We start from the raw sequence: 21,302 nt of genomic DNA, 5'->3' as shown, positions 1-21,302 counted from the left end.
TGTTTCCCTTTAACACTTAAGCAGACAAGGAATACATGATGAGACAGAGTCAATACTGTCAATCAAATAATAGTTTGGTTTCTTGTCCCCTATACACACTAAAAAGTGGGGATTTGATCAATGTTCTTCCTCTCTGATTTAACAGCAGCAGTGAGCCCCAGGCAGACCCTGTGCCTGACACTCCTGCCACACAGAGCTGCTGCTTTAGGACCATGAGCAGCAGCAATCCCACCCGAGGCACTCCCCACATTTCCCTTCTTGCTTGGTGGAGAGGGGCCTTTCATTAGAAGAAGGCTATTATTATTATTATTATTATTATTATTATTATTATTATTATTATTATTATTATTATTTTATTACTAGTAAAGGTCAAATAATAACTGGAAGGAAAGGGGTTTTGTTTGCTTTTTTCTTCCTGGTAACCCCTTCTTTCCAGAAAATGGAAAAAACAGGAAAATAAGTTCAATCTGGCTTTTTAGGGATCAGGCCAGAGTAAAGTTGTGGTTGAAATGTTGGTCTAGTCATATGAAAACCCACTGTTTCCAGAAAATCCCTTTACTTAAAATGGAGAAACTTCTTTAGAGCACCAGGTAGAACAAAAGAAATGGGCTCAGCTGCAAGGATTTTCTAAAGAGCCTCTGCTTGGAGGCTGGCACTAAAACCCAGCAAGACACACTTTGTAGGGTGCAGATTCTTTTTGCCACGAGTTTGACCTGCTCCTGCACAGCTCTGATCTCAGCAGCTACCAAGGACAGATAAAAGAATCTTTTGTTTCACATGAAACAAATTCTTAAAAATAATCTCACAACGGCTTCATGCTGGATTTATACCCAAATAGAGCCCCTGTCAAGGCATCCCTCCCTCTGAGTGATAGATGAGGACAGGAGAGACAGCACTGTACTTCTCTACAGTAAGTTTTAAATAAAAACAAATTATTCCAATTTTCAAAACATAAATCCTGAAGGTTTGATGAGGACAGATGCTTTCTAGTTTGTGTACACACTTATAGAGCATGCATTTTTCATTCCTGTTTACTATCTACTTACACAGGGAACAGAGCACTTAACAATGTCAACATCATTTTCTGAGTGCACTGTAGCTACAAATTATTGATCATTCATAAAACATGAGGCAAATGTTTGTGATTAGTTCCCCAAGCCTGACAGGCTGTACTTACACAAATACAACCCCACCCCAAGCCTGCAGTGCTGCATCTGAAACTCTTGCAGAAAAAAAAGAATCCCACTCTCTGGAGCTGCCTCCAAAGCTCCTGAGATGTCACAGGGATTCAAATGGCCAGGAAGCTCCAGATGGCAGAAACCACATGAAATGAATGCAGAACAAATTGCCTGGTTTGGTTGGGTTCCCTAAATTAGCTTGATCCAGACAATAAAACCTTACTAAAAGCAAACAGTTAAAAGAGACATTAGCAATGGGTCCACAGGGTTAAAACTTTAAATAACTTCAGAAGGATCCATTTTGAAGACTATCAGCAGGTATCTGACATATTATTTATTCTCTTTCCAAAACACTGCTCTTATTAAATATATACAATGCACTGAGCCAGGACTGTCAGCAGAATTATAGAGATACATTTGAATGACTGATTTATATGTTTGCTAATTTATTCTCTCTCTAAACCAATAATGATCACCAGAAGCTGCCATTGTCCATATCTTGTAGTATTATTTTCCTTTGACTATCTGAAACAACCACACCACAGCTGGAGGCACAGAATACATTTGAGAGACAAAACCAAAATGCTAAATGTCATAATCATCTCCAACAATAAGCATACAGTGGAATAAACTCTGGGACAGAATTCCTGTCAGTCTCTATGAGTGAAAGACTAAGAAATGTAGCCTTAAAAACCCACTGAAATGTCAGCCTAGGGGTCTTTGTCTGTCAGTGTGGTTTAACTGTGCCTGTCCATCCAACAGGGAACTCCTTCAGTTTCGTTAAACTCACATTAAAAAAGTGATTTCTACTGCAGTACTCAACTATAAAAAACTCATCCCTCCCTCCTTCCTTCCAATCCAAGGCTGCGTGTATTCCAATGAGCAACTCAGACTTACATTTTCCTGAGGTTGGGCAATTTCTTGAAGAGTCCAACAGCTTCCAAAACAGAAATATCATTGTCATTCAGACGCCTGAGTGGAAGAAACAAAGAGATATTTAATGCTTCACAGATGTCTGCAGATACATGCCTGTGACATTCAGGGCTGCCACACAGAGAGCCATGACCTTTGTTAAGCAAGGCTCCCTCTGCCATCTCCCCCAGACTCCTACAGGTAAAAGAGTTTTGCTCTGAAGGAAAAGAGACATAGAGGACTATCTACAGTGAAAGCTTAGCATGCCCTGAAGAGTGTAATGCCAAAGGACAGTGTCAGAGCCTCTTCATCTCCCAATGCATGGGATAAGGAATTATTGAGCTAATCTATTACACACAAACCTCCTGTGCGTGACTGAACCTCTGTGGTGCATTCTGCTACACCAGACATGTAGTTGGAGATGTGGTCCATGCAACCACAAGGGCTCTGATTTCAGGTCCTTCCCTATAAAAGTCTGCTGATATTCAAAATGAATGTGAAGGCCACTGTCTTGGCAGGCTTGGGATGTAAAATTCATTCTCTGATTGCATATTTTCCATTTTGCTATGTAGAGTCTTTGCTGCATTTCTGGATATCTCTTATATTTTTTCTTGACTTCAGAGCAATAATTTTTATGAGGTTTTAAATAGAATAAGTACAATAAATACAACACTAACTTGAAAAAAGAAAATTCTGTTTTAAGGGGATACTAATGCAAGAAAAGAACCCGAATCTTCAGTTGCTAAGCAATAAGAATGTTTTCTCATACTCAAATGTCTTGATGTTACAATAGTTTAATAAAACCTATTCCACCCAAGTAGCAGGCAATGCTGAGATGGAATGAGGTCGTGTCACAGATCCACTTAATTGGTTAAAACCATTTCTTAAATAAAAATGACCAGGTGCAAAGGCAGAGGACTCAGGGTAGACTGGACAGGAAGGACACAGCTTGGGCCTGGCCAGCATTGGAGGAGGACACAGGGCTGGTGCACGGGGCTGTGGCTCCTTTCTCACCCCACAGCTGGCATAAATGCTAAGGAAATGAGACTGGTGGTGCAACTCTGAAATAAAATTAGCTTTCCCATTTTCACACTGGGGTAAAAGTAGGAGGTGCCTTTAATTATCTGAGTCCTTTTTACAGCCTTTAAAAATTAAAGGAGCCAACAAGTGCAGCTGAACAGCCCTGCCAGAGGCACTCACAGGTCAGTGGTGTACTCGGGGAGGTGGGTGGGCAGCCGGGTGAGTTTTTGGTTGGAGCAGTCCACGACTGTCCCCTCGCAGCGACACTTCTCAGGACAGACCAGGTCCATGAAGCACTTCCCAGTGAATTTACTTCTGTAATCCTCTGACCCTGCAATAAAAGCAAAATAGACTCCAGCAAACAGTTGTTGATAACTGCAGTGACCAGAGGTACCATGGAATCCATCCTCAGCATTGCCTCCTGTCATCCCCCAGCTCCTGAACACAGTTCTAATACTTGCCAAGGACTTGTGCTCAGCAACTTTTAAAATTACTCCCAAGACTCGTCCCTGGTTTTTCACTCTCCTCTTAACAGACTAATTCCTTGTCTAACAAGCCTACCTGTTAAGGTATTTTCCAGCAAAGTCACTTTTTTCCCATTTGGAATTTAGTCCAGCAACAAGGAAAAGGCATCTCATGAAAGAATTCAAATGACAAAAGACTTTTAAAGACATCATTTAAAACTCCCAAATGTTCAGCCCTCAGCTATTAGAGCTGTTTTTCAGAGCAATCTTTTATTAGACAACCTTGTCAACTTTCCAACAATTAGATATCTTTATTAACTATGTTAAACAAACAGCAAAGGAAAGTAATAGCAGTTTAAATCATTTTCATTTTAATTAAGGAATGGGTAGAGCATACTTAGTGAGAAGCACTCCCTGATGTACCATTACACCGTGATTGCCAGACCTCTTTGACTGGGTTTTTGACCCATTCTAATGAAATGCTTTTCCAATTAGGCTCAGTGAACTAATCTGTCCTTTTCAGGTTTGCTTTTTCTCGTTTAATAGCAGCAGGTTGGAAACTCGATCTCAGTGTTTCAAGGAACCAGGAGTATTAATAAATGTGTATGTAAGCAAAGTGCTGCCAAACCCCCACCATGCAATTCCTGCCCACTCACTTTGTATTTCATAATGGAAGCACCAGAACCATTGCAGGAGCCCTGTGCAAGGCCCAGGGATTGTAATTACCAAGAATAATTTTTCAAGATTTCCAAATTTTTAAAAGTTGCTTACAAGGCTTTCTCAGAGAAAGGAGCTGAACAAATGTTTTAAGAACTCAAAAACATCAACACAAACTTAAACCTGAGCTGAAATTTGCTTATGGAGACTTGATGACATTCATCACCTGCTTCCCCTTCCTGACTGAAAAATACACCACTGCCCATTTTATGACCACATACTATTTTCTGAGAGAAAAAAGACATTTCCTAAATCCACTATTATTTTAATTTATGTTATGCATTATCTCCACAGGGTGATGCAGTGAAAACAAGCAATTCTACAGGCAATCTAACACTTTGATCCCACAGCCACACTTTGGTATAGTTTTGTAATTCCAAGTTGGATTATGGGAACACTGACATACAGATTTGTACTTTAGTACTTTAGTGGTGCTAAATACTCTGCTGGTTTTTGTGCTTATTATAAATTAAACATCTAAAGTGCAACTTCATTGACAGCACAGCACTTAAAGTATTAGGACCAGTGGGCATTTTAAAGCATCATAAAAATACAGTCTAATATCTTCCCCACACCATTATCAGTTAAATGCTTATCTTTTTAAAAAATCTAACATTTTATTTCCAGTCCTAGATATTCCAAGCTGGGTAGTCAGAAAGTTTGGTTGTTTATGATTCCTTGGAAACAATACCAAAGACAAACAGTTATCAGAACCAGAGTTTATTAAAATTACTACAATTACAGTACACATTGAATAACCCACCAACAATCAGTGATCAAAAAAGTGTTTTGGAAATCTCCAACTTAACCCTTGAAGAAGCACTACTAAGTTTCCTAGTAAAAGCTTTTGTTGATAAAAATAATCACAAACAACATGAAGTTACATAAGGAAAATATTTATTAAGTAAAATTTTTAGTCTACTGATGGATACAAGATTCACCTTCCCATGGGAAAAAAGAGTGGAGTGGAATTCTTTATGAAGGAGAAAATACATTGTATAGCATTGGAGGGTGAAAAATAAATGTTTGTTTTTCTCTCAAGCTTTCTGGTTGAACAAATAAAGAATTTTATCACATTTTGACTTGGCATGCACTCTCCTGATGGTGAGGCACACAACCTTCCACACTGCAGCAGCTCTAAGAAGTTGATGCTGCCTGGGCATCTGTCCACAGCTACCACCACTAAACAGGGGAAAGGCCTCCCAGCTCAGCAGGAGAGGAAGGGAGCAAACATCATCCTCACTCTCTTTGATCATTCTTTTTCTTTCTTTTTCTTTTTCTTTTTCTTTTTCTTTTTCTTTTTCTTTTTCTTTTTCTTTTTCTTTTTCTTTTTCTTTTTCTTTTTCTTTCTTCAGTTTAAACAAGAGTTACTCAGGCAATCACTGAGTCAAAAGTAATCAACAGCCTGTATGTGCTCAGCAAGTTACTCAGCCATCTCTTAGCTGGAGAGACAGCAGGAATCACCTGCCAAAGCCTAGATAAAATTTACTGTTTGACCTGAGCCTTGAGATCACTTGGACAGGTGGCTGCTCTATTAAGATATTCCCATCTGGGATAGCAGTGTGAAGTGCAGCCATCTGCTTGCAGAGCTGTTTAAGCACATATATCCATTCCTCCTGACTGCCAGGCTCTGAGAGAACACAACAGGACTCAGGAAGCACAGCTCACCACCACAGGCACAAAATACTTCTTTTGCAATTTAAAATCATCCATGGAAAGCCACAGAGAAGAGATGCAGGACAGAACATGACCTGGGAATCTCTAGCAATTCCCCAAATGAGGAAGAATTAAAGCTTGCTGTAAAACGAGTAGCCAAGGCAACAGCAAGGGCAGTTGTAGTTATTTGATTTGTTGGTTACTCTGATAACGTTTTCACATCACAACCAATGTGACACTACTATCAGATACTGTGATTTCTTATTATCATAAAACAAACACACCGTGGCATTTTACAAAACAGCAGCACTGAGATAAAGAAACATCACATTTCCAAGCGCTCATTCTTTGTGCCTTTCTGATACCCACATGGAGAATCAGGCGACAGAGAGAAATATATTTTATTCTCCTCTTTTTTTAAAAACATTGTTTACAAAACCTGATTTCAGTTTTCAAAACTTAGCTTTGTCCCAAGGACTTAAAAGGAGCTCTGGAGGATCTTGTCTGCTACAAATCAGGCTGTCTGAAAAGTGACCTGACACATTCATTCTAGAAAATGATCCAGCTGCCTCAAATTTGGCACCAAATATATGACCATTGAGATCAGCTGGTCTCAAACTTGAATGAAAAACCCAAGAATCTCAAACGTTCTTCATACAATCACAAGATCATATCTCTCACAGGGAATAATAAAGAAGTGCATTTTTTGGTCATGATTTCACATTGCTAGTGTTAATTTTTATCAGTAACTGCAGATACAATCTAAGAATCCTGGATGTCCTTCTTTTGACAGCTCCCGAATAGAGATGTGACAAATTTGCAAGACAAGGAAATATTTCAATGTAAGAAAACTTCAGTCTGAGACTCTCAAAGTCCTTTATGAATAGGTATCATTATCTCTGTGCAGGGAGGGAGTTAGGCAGAAGTATTTTGAAGATCTTGCCTAAGCTGCCAAAGCTAAAATGGCCCATTTGGATTTGCTGACTCAGCTTTGCCCTCTGGAATTATTGGATAGTGGTGTTCCAAACAGGTCATGTCAGCCATGTCATTTTCAATAGAGGAAAAACAATGCTTTGCAGACTCTTCTGAAGTTTTATTTTATTTTTTTTTTGCATTATATTTGTTCACAATGCAATGCCAGCACACTAGGAGCAGATCCAAAGTCACACTGAGTGGCAGGTGTCTTGTTGCACAAGTGGCATCCAAAGTGTATCTCAAGTAGAAGGATTCACTGGACAGCTCAAACAGACAGTTGCAGCTTACATTATGCCCAAGGTAAGGAAACAAAGTGATTTTTAATCTCTGTAGGTATGGCTAGAATCACCCTTTAATATTATCAACCAACAGAACGCCTGACTCCTTCACTGTGAGAGCAATTAAACAGATTAATTACTTAGAAATGGTTATTCTGCATGCAAGCCCTGTGGAAAGTCTGTGCAAACATCACTGTGGCTCCCTGGGAGCCTGGTTAGCAACACTTCACCAGTTCCACCGTGCGGAGAGGGACAGGGAAAGGGAATCTCTCACCTTTTGATGCTTCTGCCCCAGCAGAAGTATCCAGGCATGCCATGCTGCAGGGAGTATGCAGCCTTCCATGGTGCTTGACAGAACCATGTTCCATTTGTATTGTTCTACCACATGGTTAGATCAAGCACAAAGGAAAACCCCATGGACAGCCAGAGTCAGAGTTAGGCAGCGCCAAAGAGAGAGGAGCGTTCAGAGGAAGCAGCATGGAGAAGCACAAGCTGAAGGTTCACGGAGAGCTGCTCTCCACTCCACCCATGCAAAAAGGTGCTGGATACAAGAGGTCATCCTTTATGCTACTGCAGGAACACCCTGGAGCACAATTGGGGTTAGTGAACACAAACAGAGCCCGGGCGAGTTCAGAGACAGAGCTGGCACGACAGAAAACACGAGCAGAGGAGAGCTCGGGCTCCTTCCAGAGAGCATGTGCAGCTCCACCACACAGTGAATGCCCAATCTACGCTGCTTTTGATTACTTACTCCCTCCTGGTGTCTCCTTTCAGTAAAAAAGCCATTTAGGTTTGCTCCATTTATTTAAATGCAACCATAGAAATACCTCAGCCCATATTAATAACAGCAGATTCTGAGCTGATGGCCAAGCTCTGCCCTCAAATGCTCCCCAAGTGCCCTTTGAGCCTGATTTCAGCTCCCAGAGGCCCTTCATGCTGGTGGCACTTACACTGACAATCTGGAATTGCCACTGCTTTGCTTTTCTTCTTTTTTTGGTTTCCTCTGCACTTTCCAGCAGAGTAGCACACACATGCTACTGCAGACACAGGCAGCATTTTGTTATTCTGCTTCTGAGCATATTTGTTGGGTTTTGTACATCATTCGCTGATGGAAGCTGAGCGCTCTCTATTTCCGACATCCTGAATTATTTCAAACAGTTTTGTTCTTGTAACTCATTCCTGCAACTTTGACATATAGAGCAGAACATTCAGTTCAGGTTTGACTGCTCCCACTGGAATAAAGCTCTCACTGACTCCACTGTCTGCAGAGCTGTGTTAGTGGACAGTGATTCTCAAAGTCACACCTCAAACGCTCTTGCAGGATTCCCAGCTGAGAGAGGAGGTGCCTGTCCTCTGCAACTGCTCACAGTGTTTTGCTGGACTTCAGTGAAGGTCAGTGCTTGTGCTTTTAAACACAAATCACTCTCCTTAGTAAGGGGTTTGCAGTGCCCAAAGAACAAAGTCAGCACCCAGCAGATTATTCATTACCTACATGGAGAACAATGCAAGTGCTTGAGCAGAGATGACAGGTAATACAGCAGGGGTCTGTGCTCCCCACTTTGCCATGACCCAGCACTGTTATGCAGAAAAGGCAACACTGAGTTACTTGGGAACTTCAGGAAATAAGCACAGTGTTAACTGAGCCACCCCACACTGTGGGTTTGGTTCAGCAATGAAAGAAAGGCAATTTCATTTCACAATCTAAGAAATAAACAGAAATAAACTGAAGCAGTTTTTTAGGGGAACCTAACACAAATCTTCTATCTCCACAAGCTGCCAAACTAGCCAGACTCTAAATTGATAAAAACATTAGATTAATTTTCTTCTGTGACTCATGCATTGTGGCACAAAACCACATTAATTTTCTTGCCTGATTAATTCAAAGTATGCATAACCCTGGAATCCACACCTCATTTACTTAGAAATTATATCTATAACTAGCATTCCTGCCAATAATTTTGTATGGCTCCAGTGAAGAAGGATGTAGAATCCTATAGCCTTATTCCTACATTGCTTTAATAAAACAGAAATTCTGGCTGGGGCTCTTCAAACAAATTAATCCACAGTACTCTGTTAAACAATGACAAGTAACAGTTCATATCTTCCAAATACTTTTATATTATATACTGATTTACAGTATTAAGTGGGATATCTGTAATAAACTCAGTAATTTCAGTGTCACTGAACTCTTTCAGTCCTGCTAGAAACAAATGCAGTCTGAGCTCTGCAAACACCTTCCTGAGAAACCCCATGAGAATATTTTCAACAAGTCTCTATTCCTTTGCTGCATTAATTAAACACCACTTACAATAACTGCCTAAACTAATCATCAACTGCAATGAACGAGAGGTACCAGCACACAAAGAAATCTGTCCAAATCCTAATTTACATCCCTAGAATACAGGAGAGCTGGAATACCAAGAAAGCACACTCTTTTATAAATTACATTTAGATAAGTTCCATAAGCCTTTGGATGTACATAAGATCATCCGGCATAAATGCCTGCAAAAAAGAGGTTGAAAAATGAAATTCATCTCCAGCTATGTGCCAGCTTCCATGAGAACCCCTCCCTTTAGATACTTTACACACATGCAGCATTGTTTGGTTTGCTCTTGTTCATTCACTTCTTGTAACCCACGTTCTGTTAATCAGTCACTGAACCTGCAGTTTGTAAAGAATTTATACACAGGTCCCATCATGCTGCAATACCTCAGGGGACTGCTGTAGTCTCAGAATAATCAGATTAAATATTTGTTGTCCAATTTGTTGTCCAATTGCAGCACCAACACCCTTGCACTGCTTTTAGCTGACGAGCTCTCTTAATGCCAGCACCTTCCCAGTTATTTTCTGTATCCCACCCAAATGACGACCACACAAACCAAAAGTGCTGCCTTAGCACCTCTGGTGGTGCTCAGCTTAACCTCAACACGTGGAATGGCAACGTCAGAGGACAGAAAACTTTGTCCCACTGTAATTTTTGACGTTAAAATTAATCACTCAGCTTTCTGACATAGTTAATTAAGAGGACAATTCAGATCTTAAGGGAGGAATCTACACAGCCCTGCACTCTGCCTACATGGGGAATCCAAGATAACTGTGAGATTTGGATGCCTAAGTGGCATGGATGCATCTGTGACTCAAGAATCCTCCCTCTTCCCAGTGCCTCTTTGCAGATAAGGATGTTGGTGGGTAACAAAGCTGTTCAGATATTTTGCTTTTTTGAAGACTACTTCAACTCAAAAATAAAATGAGGCAGAGCCAAAAATAAACTTTCTAACTGAAACATGTCAATTCTCTTTCTTATTAAGAACCATACTCTCTGCCAAACAGACCCACCTGTTTTATGTTAAGCTTATGCTTCCTTGAGTGAAATGGTTTCCAATCTTTCCCCCACTGCAGAACCAGAGCCCTTCACCATCGTGTTCTTCACAGGCTAGTGAAAGCTCACAGTAAATGACACAAATTTCAACACAAAGATCTGAACTGCTATCAGAGATGTGCAGGAAAGGGAGGGCTGTAATCAGTATCCAGTACAGTCAAATTATTTTAACAGCAACACTTCCACAGTACAAGGAAACCCAGCTTCATTACTATTAGTCATAGCAGTTGTATTGTGTTCTCTAATGACTTCAGGAAGAATTCATGCAAACCAAAGCCCAAATATACTCAGTTTCAGTGTACCATGAAAAATTCATATTCATAATTACAAATTCAGTGTAGCATTTAATCTGCAGGTGATTTATTGGTGTTAAACAACATTCCATTCATATACAAATACTTCCTATGCACCACAAGCATATCCTCAGTTTTGGTATATTCAGAGGGTTTCTGAAGGTAGCTTTGCTGAATCTTTGTGTTTTTCAGGGGGAAAAAAGGAATACAACACATAGAGTTTAACTGAATAAAACCAAAACATACAAAAAACTCCCAAATTAAACTAAACTAAGCAAAACCAAACCACAGACAGAAATCTGAATGCAGTTTCTCAAATCATAACCAGTGTTTTTTATCCCTTTCTCTCACAGCAGGGCAAAGCCATGGTGAGAAAATTGCTGGAGCTTGGCCTCAGATGAGATTTCCCACAACATCAGCAGGTCTGGAACACCCAGGGCAAACCCAGAGGCTCTCAAGGCTTGGGGCTTGCTCAGGAGCTGCTGGAGCCCCACACACCATGGGCAGGATCATCACATCCCAAAAACATGGTCTGTAAATGACTATTTGCTTGTTAAAAATGAAAGGAATTTGCAAAGTTGTCATCAGAGTGATTGGCAAATTATGGGAACAATTGAGAGTGTTTCAATCAGATAAATGATATAAGATCTGGGTTAAATTCACCTGCCTTTCATGACTTTTAAACACTGGTTGGGGAATAGCAACGCATAGCAGCCTTTGGTTTGAGGGCTCAAAAATCTTAAATGGTGTTTACACATGACTAGGGGCAGAGAAGGCAATAACCCAAGGAGTCCAAGGGACATGAAATGAACTGTCACAGGAAGGGACAAAAAGTCCTGACATGCAGCCTGTGCTCCCCTGACTCTATCCATGGCAGTTCTGTGCTTCTAAAGGTGAAAAAATGCAGAGAAGAGAGAAGGAAAATTGAGGTGATTACAAGAAACAAGTCTGTTCCAAAGCAGACAGGCAAGCTGAGGAAGGTGAAGTGTGTATGAAGACAGAGACTGGAAAAGAACATAAAGAATTAGGAGAAAAGCTGCAATTAGTGAGAAGAGGTTTTATCAAATGCCTTAAAAATTATGAGTGAACATAAAGCAGCTACATTACCATCTAATAATTTGGAATATCATGAGAGAAATTACACTAGCCCTAAAAATGCCATTTTTTGACCCAAATGTACCAAAAAGGCTGCCTTTTTTGGGTTGGGTTAACAAGAAGTAGTGTCCAAAAGGGAGAGAATAATGCTGGCAGATGGTTCATTTTCCTCCTCCTGTTCTCCCCTGTCCTTTTGATTGTATAGCACTGTCTGGAACTGAAGTAACTAATTAAAGGCAGTTAGACACAATGTATGCAGGAGGAAGCAATAAGACAGGCTCACTTCAGAGTATTTCAAATAGCAATCTTCTTGATAAAAGTCTTATTTCTAAGAATTAGAAGATAAAGAGCTTTTGTGATGTGATGTTTGTAGAAACACATTGCTTTGATCATTATCAGAGATAGTTTGTGTCAGTACAGCAGGTGGAACTTTCATCGCTTTTGAAATGCACAATATACTGAAAAATGCAAACATATCACAGGGAGAAATAGATATACAGCTGAATGCAAAGGCAATTCTTTCCAAAAGCTATTTCATACACAGTGTCACACAGCAATCAAGGAACCTGCCAAGTCTTGAAGTGACAATAAGCTACCACAGAGACAACACAATCTGCTCATAGATTCATTTCCCGTGCTCCTAAAGCCCAGTGCTGCCTCAGAAAACAAAACTGCTCTGTAGTGAACTTAATCAAATGCTTCTGGGCAGGATATTTGTGTTGATCTTTTCCCCCCTTATTCATATTAAGAATGGGATCCTCCAGTGACCTAAGGCTGCCAAGCACCATTGGATCCTTAGGTGGTCAGAGTAGCCAAAAAGAAAATGATCATCAGAATTTCACTGTTGCCACTGAAAATGACAGTATTTCCCTTTTCTAAACAGAAAAGAGAAAGAAAATTAGTCACAGCCTGTACTTATGATTTATCTTTCAAGAAAACATCTCAGATTTTTCAGTCTCAGATTGTATAGCTGTGGGGAGACAGTTGGGCAAGAGGAAGATTTGTTATTATTGTGGTGCTCTGCATCAAATGGAAAGCAAAAAATCACAGAAAATAGTATATATTGCAATCTGAATTTTAAACATATTTGATGGTATAGTCAAAAGCTTTGCCTGTCTCACAGCCCTGGGCAAAAATATGTCCTATTCCCTGCTGTTCCTTCATTTCATGCTATAATACTTCCAATTCTCCTTTTAAAAAGAATTATGTACATTTTCTACCTGTTGCACAGAAGCTCCTTCCTATGGCCACTCATAACCTTTGCAGATGTTGCTCCACTGTCATCAGCAAAAGCTCAAGTCATTAGGTTCTGTGAGGAAATAGCATCTGGGAAAAGTGGCTCAGTCAAAAGAACTGATCAATCAAAAAAGAAGGTAAGTATGTCAGGCTAGATGCTATTGAACAGGGTGGTGGGGACCTGTGATGAAAAGTGAAGGAAAGAGTGTGCAGAATCAAGTTTTGTCTTCACAGTTTCATTTAATTATCAAATACAGTTCTATTTAGCCCATCTGCTTCTCTGTCCTCTTGACATTTCCTTCTTGATGCTCCTCTGCCACTTCAGGCTGATGAAACTTCAAACATTTCAGCTTTTCTCCCCTGTTCCTGCTAACCACTCCTCTCTTCTAACCTTAGAGAAAAATCACTTCCCTTTCTTCCCTTAATTTACTGAACAGTCACATTTTTTTTTCTCATAAAAGGTCCTTTCTGACAGTCCCCTTTATGATCACAGAATCATGGAATGGTTTGGGTTGGAAGGGACCTTAAAGACCATCCAGTGCCACCCCTGCCATGGGCAGGGACACCTTCCACCATCCCAGGGTTCTCCAAGCCCTGTCCAGCCTGGCCTTGGGCACTGCCAGAAATCCAGGGGCAGCCATAGCTGCTCTGGGCACCTGTGCCAGGGCCTGCCCAACCTACCAGAGAATTTCTCCCAATATCTAATCTAAATCAACCATCTTACAGTTTAAAGCCATTCCCCCTTGTCCTATCACTGCCCTTGTAAAAATGAATGTGGAAGACACACAGACCACATCAGGACAACCTCAGGATTTTATGACTTTAAAACTGATGTAAAAGTATTAATCTCTCCCAGGCTTAACTACTCCTGGGTGTAATCCTGACACTGCCTGAGTGCCTCTGCTCCCACAGAGCCCAAACTTCCTGTGCATCCTCATCTCTTCTCAAAGATCAAAGACTGTGTGAGGATAAAAGCCCTCACATTTTGTCCTTAACCAACTCCTCACATTCCCTGTGTTTTCTCCTCAAAAACAGCTTTCTGACCATTGACATGTACTAGATATATTACACAAATGACATGAAAATACCAGGATCCTGGTATCTTTGAGAAAGAGATGCACATTTCCAAAAGAATTTAAAATGAAAAATTGTTTCCTCATACACTGAGCAGAAAATGCAAAAACTAGAGCAGAGAATCCCAAAGACAGTGAGGACAGGGACAAGTTACTGAGCCTTGTCATCCCAGTGGGATTTTGTCATCCCTGGATGACACAAAGCACTGCCCAAGGCTCTAAATGAAGCTTCACAGCTCATGGACGTTTCTGTGCAGAGGAGTGCTGTGTTAGATCCTGGGATGAAACACATTCCTCAAAATGAAAACATGGAAAATTCCTGCTAAATGCCAAGCCTGAAGCAGCCATGATTCAAAGGGACAAGTTGAGCAGAACAGGTGCCAAGGATGTCTGTTCCCTGGATTGATTTACAAGCTAAGATTTTCTAAACCATTACATGTTCCCTGCCTCATGTGAGCAGACAGCAAGTCAAGTTCAATGTATCTCATCACCATCTGGAAACTCTACAGGCAAGGATCTCTTCTCTATTGAGCTTTTGAACAGCAGTAGTTTTCATCCAGCTGAAATCTTTGTTCTGAAGCTGTTCAACCCCTGCTCTCCTCTTCCATAAGTCAGGTTTGTGCTTTTTCCATGTGGTTTTGATATAGATGCAGAGCTGGAGACACAGGGAAAAACAGCCTCAAAGAAAGGACCCCCAAGATAAGAACTCACACAAAATATTATTCTCAGCATCACCAGGTACTGAGTTCTGCACTGTAGCTTCTCAGCTATGACCTCTCCTAAACGGTGTCAGCTGGTGTTTGCCTTCTCCATTCGCCTGTACCTTTGTTCAAAGCATGCATGCACACACATAACATTAATTCCTCTAGCCCATTAATAAAAGCAGAAGAAAATAACAATGGCAAATTGGGTACAGGTTTACACAGATCTGTTTCTGCAGGCTGCTTTCCTGTCTAAATTATATTTATGCATTTTCATTTCCAGTTTATTTAAATATGAATATTACTGGCTAATTACATTGTTACTATGATGGACACAATCCAAAAACCTTACATAAAATATGTCATCATTTCAGGCCTGATTATAAATGTGGTGGCTTGAATCACAAGGGATTGAGGACCTTAACAAGCCTGCCCAAGAAAAGCTGACTGCAAATGAAGTTATCTTTATTTTCTTTCCCCCATAAAGGGAAGGTTTAGCTCGGCACGTTGCTCGCAGAGACGCACAAAGCACAACGGCTTGTTTTGGGCTGCTGCCACTCAGCTTCATGCTGCATCCCCATCTAGAGCCATTCATCTTTTACCACCAGGAACACAATTAATCATGTTGCTTTTCAGAGGAAAAAAAGAAAAATCATAGTAATTTTCATAGAAAACACCGCAAGGTACTCCATCAATAACAGTCATTTTTCTCCTCAGTACATACTAATAGATTTGCTACTGAAACCTGCTTGTCTTTACAGTATACAAAAACACAGTAATCCAAAATAGATATAACCAATATAAACAGTAGGAAAAACACATGAAAAAATAGTCATCTGCTTAACTGTGCTGTGTAAGGTAAGAAATATCCTTTTACTGACACCTGAACCATAAATAAAGAACAGATAAGATTAAGAAAAAACTGTTTATGTTACTTTGGAGGTTAATCTCAGATGGAAACATTTTTCTGTTTCATTCCCAACACATAACATTTGCCTAAATTATTAAGCACCTTTTGATTCAAAACTTGCTGAAACCAAAAATCTTACTGACTTTGTTGGCAATTTCAGGAGTTAGTATGGGTTACTTTTGGATGTAAGGAAGATGAGTGTATGAAAGCACATGAATCGATGCCATTCCCTCACCCCAGATTCACTCCCATCCCAGACCAGAAATGCCCACTGCCAGTTGTATGAAAAACTCTCATACTGTTCTCAGCTTTTCAGGTGTGGGAACTAACTTCAGCTCAGCTCTCATTAGGTCAGGAGGAGGTCTGCTTGACTACAATTGACAATCCAGTCAAAATAGAACATTTCCCACATGGATTCACATATACTGTCATTGTTTTACTTCAATATTTAATAATTTAGTAAATGTCACAAGCTTTTATCTTTTTTCCTGTTTGTTTTTAAGAGGAGACAGCTATAGACCGCCTTTTTTTTCTTCCCTTTTTTTTTTTTTTTTTTTTCCTTTTTAAATTTTAATCCATAAGGTAATTGCCTTTCTGTGGAACTAACTGAATTTCCCCAAATTCAATTTCCAAAGATGCTCCCTAATATCCATTACAGCAAACACTGTCCCGCAGATTGGATTAGCGGGCTCTCTGGACCTGCTTATCCCCGAACGGGGAGCGCAGCAGAGGCTGGATAAATGAATTATTACCTGAGCAGCGGAACTTCTTGCTCTTGATCTGGCTGATGCGTTTGTTGGCAAGGCGACGGGGATTGCTGCAGCGAGCGCCGCTCGTCTCGATCGGATTATCCTGCAGGTAATCAGCCAGCCACTTCAGATGGCAGTCGCACACAAATGGGTTCTGAGCTAAATGTCTGCGAGAAGGATGGCATGTTTAATCAGGAGTGACCTGTGACACCGTGCTCCATCACTGGGTTTTTTTTTTTTGGTTGGTTTTTTTTTTTTTTCACCAACGCCGAAGCTGAAGAGTGGATTTTTGAATCGGATAATTGAATCGGCTCCTGGAAAAAAACAACTAACAAACCAAAAAAACCCACCCCAGGCCGGGCAGAAGCCACACGTGAATGGGAGAACTCTTCCAGAGCTCACATTTCGCAGCTCATTAAGCCTGCAGTAAGTCCTCGCACAGAGGAAACAAAAATTAAGACAGCAAAGCCCCCTTTAAAGGATGCAGACCTGCTGCTCTCTCCCAAGTCCTACGGTTTCTCCTGAGACCTTGATGTGCTGCCTCTTGAGAGAAATGCACCTTACCTGAAGATCATTTTGTATCCTGGTTTGAAAGAAATTTTACCAGCAAGCTAAAAATGTGAATTAGTAAAGCACCTTGGATCTTTGGCAGAGGCAGAAGTGGTCCAGAATCTTTTCACAAGAGTGAAATTAATATTTGCACATGCTCGTTATGTGTAATAATACTTCCTTCATATGTATTTTTTCCTGTATGTTTAGGCAAGGTACAACTGCACTCTATCCTTCACCAAAATTTGCTCAACTTGTTTCCTATGAAATTGGAAATAGATATTATAGCTTTGATTTTAAGTGGGCACTTAGATTTTGGTAACAGAAATCTGCTGGAGCAGCTCAGAGAGAAAGTGTTTTTCTGCTGCTGTGCTGATTTATTTTGCTTGAAAAAGCTGAGCACTGTATCAGAAGAGTTTGCCAGGTTTTTCCCAGAGCCAGGTCCTAATCTCACTTCAGCTAACTTGCATCAGTCCCTCTGACCTCCAAGGGAGCAGGACTCAGCTCTCCAATAACTGCAAAGACAGGTTAAGAAAAGACAGATGTTTCAATTTGGTTTGGACAGAGGTATAAAGTTATAGCCTCACAAGAACTCTCTCACTCTGTTACTGTTTTCTACTTGTAGAAACTTCTTTTCTGTTTGCAGTTATATTTATGAACTGCCACTGAACAAAATAAGTGTAAAATACAACAGGGCAGTGGCTGTTCAGGACTGGGAAGGGAGAGCACACAAAGCAGAAAGGGCCTGAAGAAACTCAAGATTCCTGCTGCAGTAAAGCCATTCCTGCTGTGAAAGGTCCAAAGAACAAAGAATCACATAGAGACAGAATTTGGGTCTGGTTTTGCAGCTCTAGAAAAACACAGAAGGTGGCAATCACTTGGAGTATTAAAAATGGGAGAATGAACCAAAACTTTGTGGCACAGTCTCTTGGTGTGAAGCAACAAGTCCATTCTAAGCAAGGGCCACCAGGAACACCAGCAAAGCCCTACAGAAACCAACAGGAGAGGTCCACACCTTAGGGCTATAAACATTAAAAAAGCCTGTTATTTAACCTGACAAACCCTACACACCTCTGCAAAAAGAACCCTCTCTGTGTCCCCAGCTCATGTGTGTACATACACAGCAGCAGAAAGCATGGTAGAGCTGAGGGGGCAGAACTGGGGGTTGTTGTACATGATTATTCCAATGCCTTAATAGTTTGCAGCAATATATACTGGCCAAATATCTGTTGGAAATTCAGGTTGTGTTTGCAGCTGCCTGAGGATGTGGCAGAAACTCTGCTGCAAGAAATCATTGCTGTCAGTTCATTTGTATACCATTTAAAACATTTATAAAACTAATTTAGCTAATGTACTCCCAGTATTAAAAAATATAAATGTGCATTTTCATGCAAAAATTGCTGTACTATAGTGTGTGTGTGCATAGATACTGCAGTATGTATATATATATATACACACAAACCCATACATATTTTAATACTGGAATATCAGGCTGCCAACTCCAGCTCTGAAGGAGTACTATTTATCTTATTATCTTATTACTCACAGCTTTAGGATGAGACCTTCTTCTACAAAATATTGAATAATTTATTTTTGCTTCTGATGCCTATTCTAATGCCTCCAAATTCAAAATTGTTTAGTGGATTTTCTTAATGGATCAAATAATACAACATATCATTCCCCTTCAGTGGAGTGTCAGCTGAAATGTGGTTACAGAAGTCATGAACTGCACAGCAGGACTCAGACCCAGGCAGGAGAGATGCCAACTCATTGGCTCATTAAAAACTGTTAGGCAATGATCCTAATAGAATGTGCTGTTCATATCTTATCCAGAGTCAAATGCACACATTATCTCCCCAACAAACAGCCTGAGCTGCACACAGCTCTGACATTTCTGTCACTAAGGGCAGGCTGTGTCGATCCTGCCCTTGCTGAACTGATGCAACACTTCTTCTTCTTGCTCCTTTTCTCTCAGTGAGGAAAGGAGGGGCTGTAGCACATGGATGTCTTTTCCAAACTGTCTTAATGTCAGATGAAAAGACAGGCAGGGTTTTTGGTGGGGAAAGAGAGAGCTGTCACTGTGCTATGCCTGCATACTCACAGAGTCTGGATCGATCGCAGAGGTGCAAAGAGCCCCTTGCTGACGGTCTGCAGTTTGTTGTCATAAAGAGATAACAGTTTGAGATTATGCAGACCTTGGAACGTGTTTACCCTCAGGCAGTTGATCTTGTTGGCGTTGAGAAGCCTGAAAACAGAGAAAAGGTTTAGAATTCATTAATCTTTTAATAATCAAATAAAGATAGAATGGACTTTGGGGTTGAATCTAGAAAAATATATTAGCCTAGTCACTAAAGCTAAACCACACGTAAAGGGCTTCTCTTGCCTGTTACATATAAAAGTGAACAGTGAACAGGAGTGCTCTTATAGCTGGGGAATATACAGACATATAATAGTGCTAGCCATCTTAAAATACTTACAAGCTAGGGGTGTGTGGGGGGTTGTATGCCTAGCCCTCTCCCAGTTTACTCAAAATTCTAAACAAATATTTAAGGGAGCCTTCAGCTTAGTATACACAGGAATAAAAATTAACTCCGCACCTTGCTATTCCATGTACACACAGCCCATATTGAGAAGAACCTTTATTTTTCAATTTTCCCTAACAGCATCTGTCTTAAGTCTAACTGAAATTCTGGGAGTTTGAAATAATTTGATACGGAGTGTAGGGTTAGTGAGTTAGGAGTTATGAATGCAGTGTGGGTTAATTTGATAACAGAAGATTAAAAAGATGCTTCTCCTGAGAGACAAAAAGAGGGAAGTGTAAAGTCTCAGCAAAAACTTTCTGAAAGGAAACCCAGTTCACACCCAAGGACAGCCAGGTAGGGGCCCAGGCTGCCACAGGAACTGTGTCCTCAGCCCCTGTCCTTGGAGGTTTTCAAAGTGCCACTGAATAAAGCCATGAGCCCTGACCTGACAAGGTGGCTCTGCTTTAAGCAAGGGTTCCCCAGACTATTGTCATGTGCTCACTCCAGGTCCATTCCAGCCTCTCCTACCCCACAATTCTATGAATTCTATGAATTCCAGTCACACCAGAGACCTGTGCAGTTGTGGAAAAGCAGCACAAAGGTAATTTAAATACTATTGAATAAAATCACATATTTTACAACTACACAGCAACCAGCTGGTGGGACTAACCAGTTCAGCAAGAAAATCTTGGACAGTACTTGTGCAAGTTTTCTTAGCTCATCCATCCAGAGTTCTGCCCCATTTAATAAGTATATACAAACCCAACAACAAGCTGCAATCTCCTGCTGAGACAATCAAACACAAGAACACTTAATTTCTCACTGTCATCTGCATAGGTGGTATCCTGCACTTAGAAGGGAAACAAACAGGAAATTACCTATTCTTCTCAGCAAAGCCAAAATCCACATCTTTTGACTACTACCAAGAACAACTGAGAAAAATGGTAAACTGCAAACCGTATAGGTTGTTAACTCAGTTCTCTTGAGCACAAAATTCTTCCCTTGCCAATGAATTTGAAAGACTAAATATTGCACCTATGTGTCTCTCTGTGAGGAAGCACACTAACACAAAAAAAAAGACAAATATGTTTATAGGCAAAAAGGAAAATAATTGATCCTCTATTCCTCAGCAACTGCATCATTTTAAAGACGCCTCTAATAGCACAGGGAGCTTCCATTCTCAACAAACTGCACAGACACCACTAAAGACAAGAGGGCAGCCACTCAGGAAGAAATATGAGCTTGCTAGCTGCATCTGATGCTTTTCTTTTCTCCAAAAAATAATTCAGAAGATGTTTCCTCTGCCTTTACACTCCTGACACCTTTGGAACATCACAAGCTCATTACAGTTCTGTGCTCCCACTCTTGTTTGGGCAGAGCCTCGTTGCTGCAGCCAAAAGTTAGTGTTTGTGATACACAGGAGATGAAGGCAGACTTGGGCAGCACTGAGAACTCCAGGAGAACAGGGATGTTTTGGAATGAGAGGGCTCCAAAGGAGAACTCCCCTCCCCAGCCTGCAGGAAAGTCAGGATCGATTTACCCGCATTTCCTCCTTTACATGTTGTGGAAAATGAAGTTTGACATTAGTTAAGACA

The 21,302-nt window shown here is 40.6% G+C and overlaps 1 protein-coding gene across 2 annotated transcripts in view; it reads right to left on the bottom strand.

Moving 5' to 3' along the window:
* Nucleotides 1–21,302, bottom strand: part of SLIT3 (slit guidance ligand 3) — a 482,119-nt gene that overhangs the window by 114,448 nt on the left and 346,369 nt on the right. For both annotated transcript variants that reach the window (XM_031506039.3, XM_085591180.1), the window contains 4 exons: nt 19,287–19,430; nt 16,640–16,803; nt 3,291–3,441; nt 2,076–2,150 (listed from right to left, as the gene is read on the bottom strand). In XM_031506039.3, coding sequence (XP_031361899.3) covers nt 2,076–2,150; nt 3,291–3,441; nt 16,640–16,803; nt 19,287–19,430 — 534 coding nt within the window. The remainder of the gene's footprint in view (nt 1–2,075; nt 2,151–3,290; nt 3,442–16,639; nt 16,804–19,286; nt 19,431–21,302) is intronic.

This window comes from Lonchura striata, chromosome 13 (genome assembly GCF_050655825.1).
Source record: "Lonchura striata isolate lonStrDom1 chromosome 13, ASM5065582v1, whole genome shotgun sequence".
Classification (NCBI taxonomy): domain Eukaryota; kingdom Metazoa; phylum Chordata; class Aves; order Passeriformes; family Estrildidae; genus Lonchura; species Lonchura striata.
Note: the sequence above shows the minus strand (reverse complement) of the source record. Positions and strands in the feature narration are given on the sequence as shown.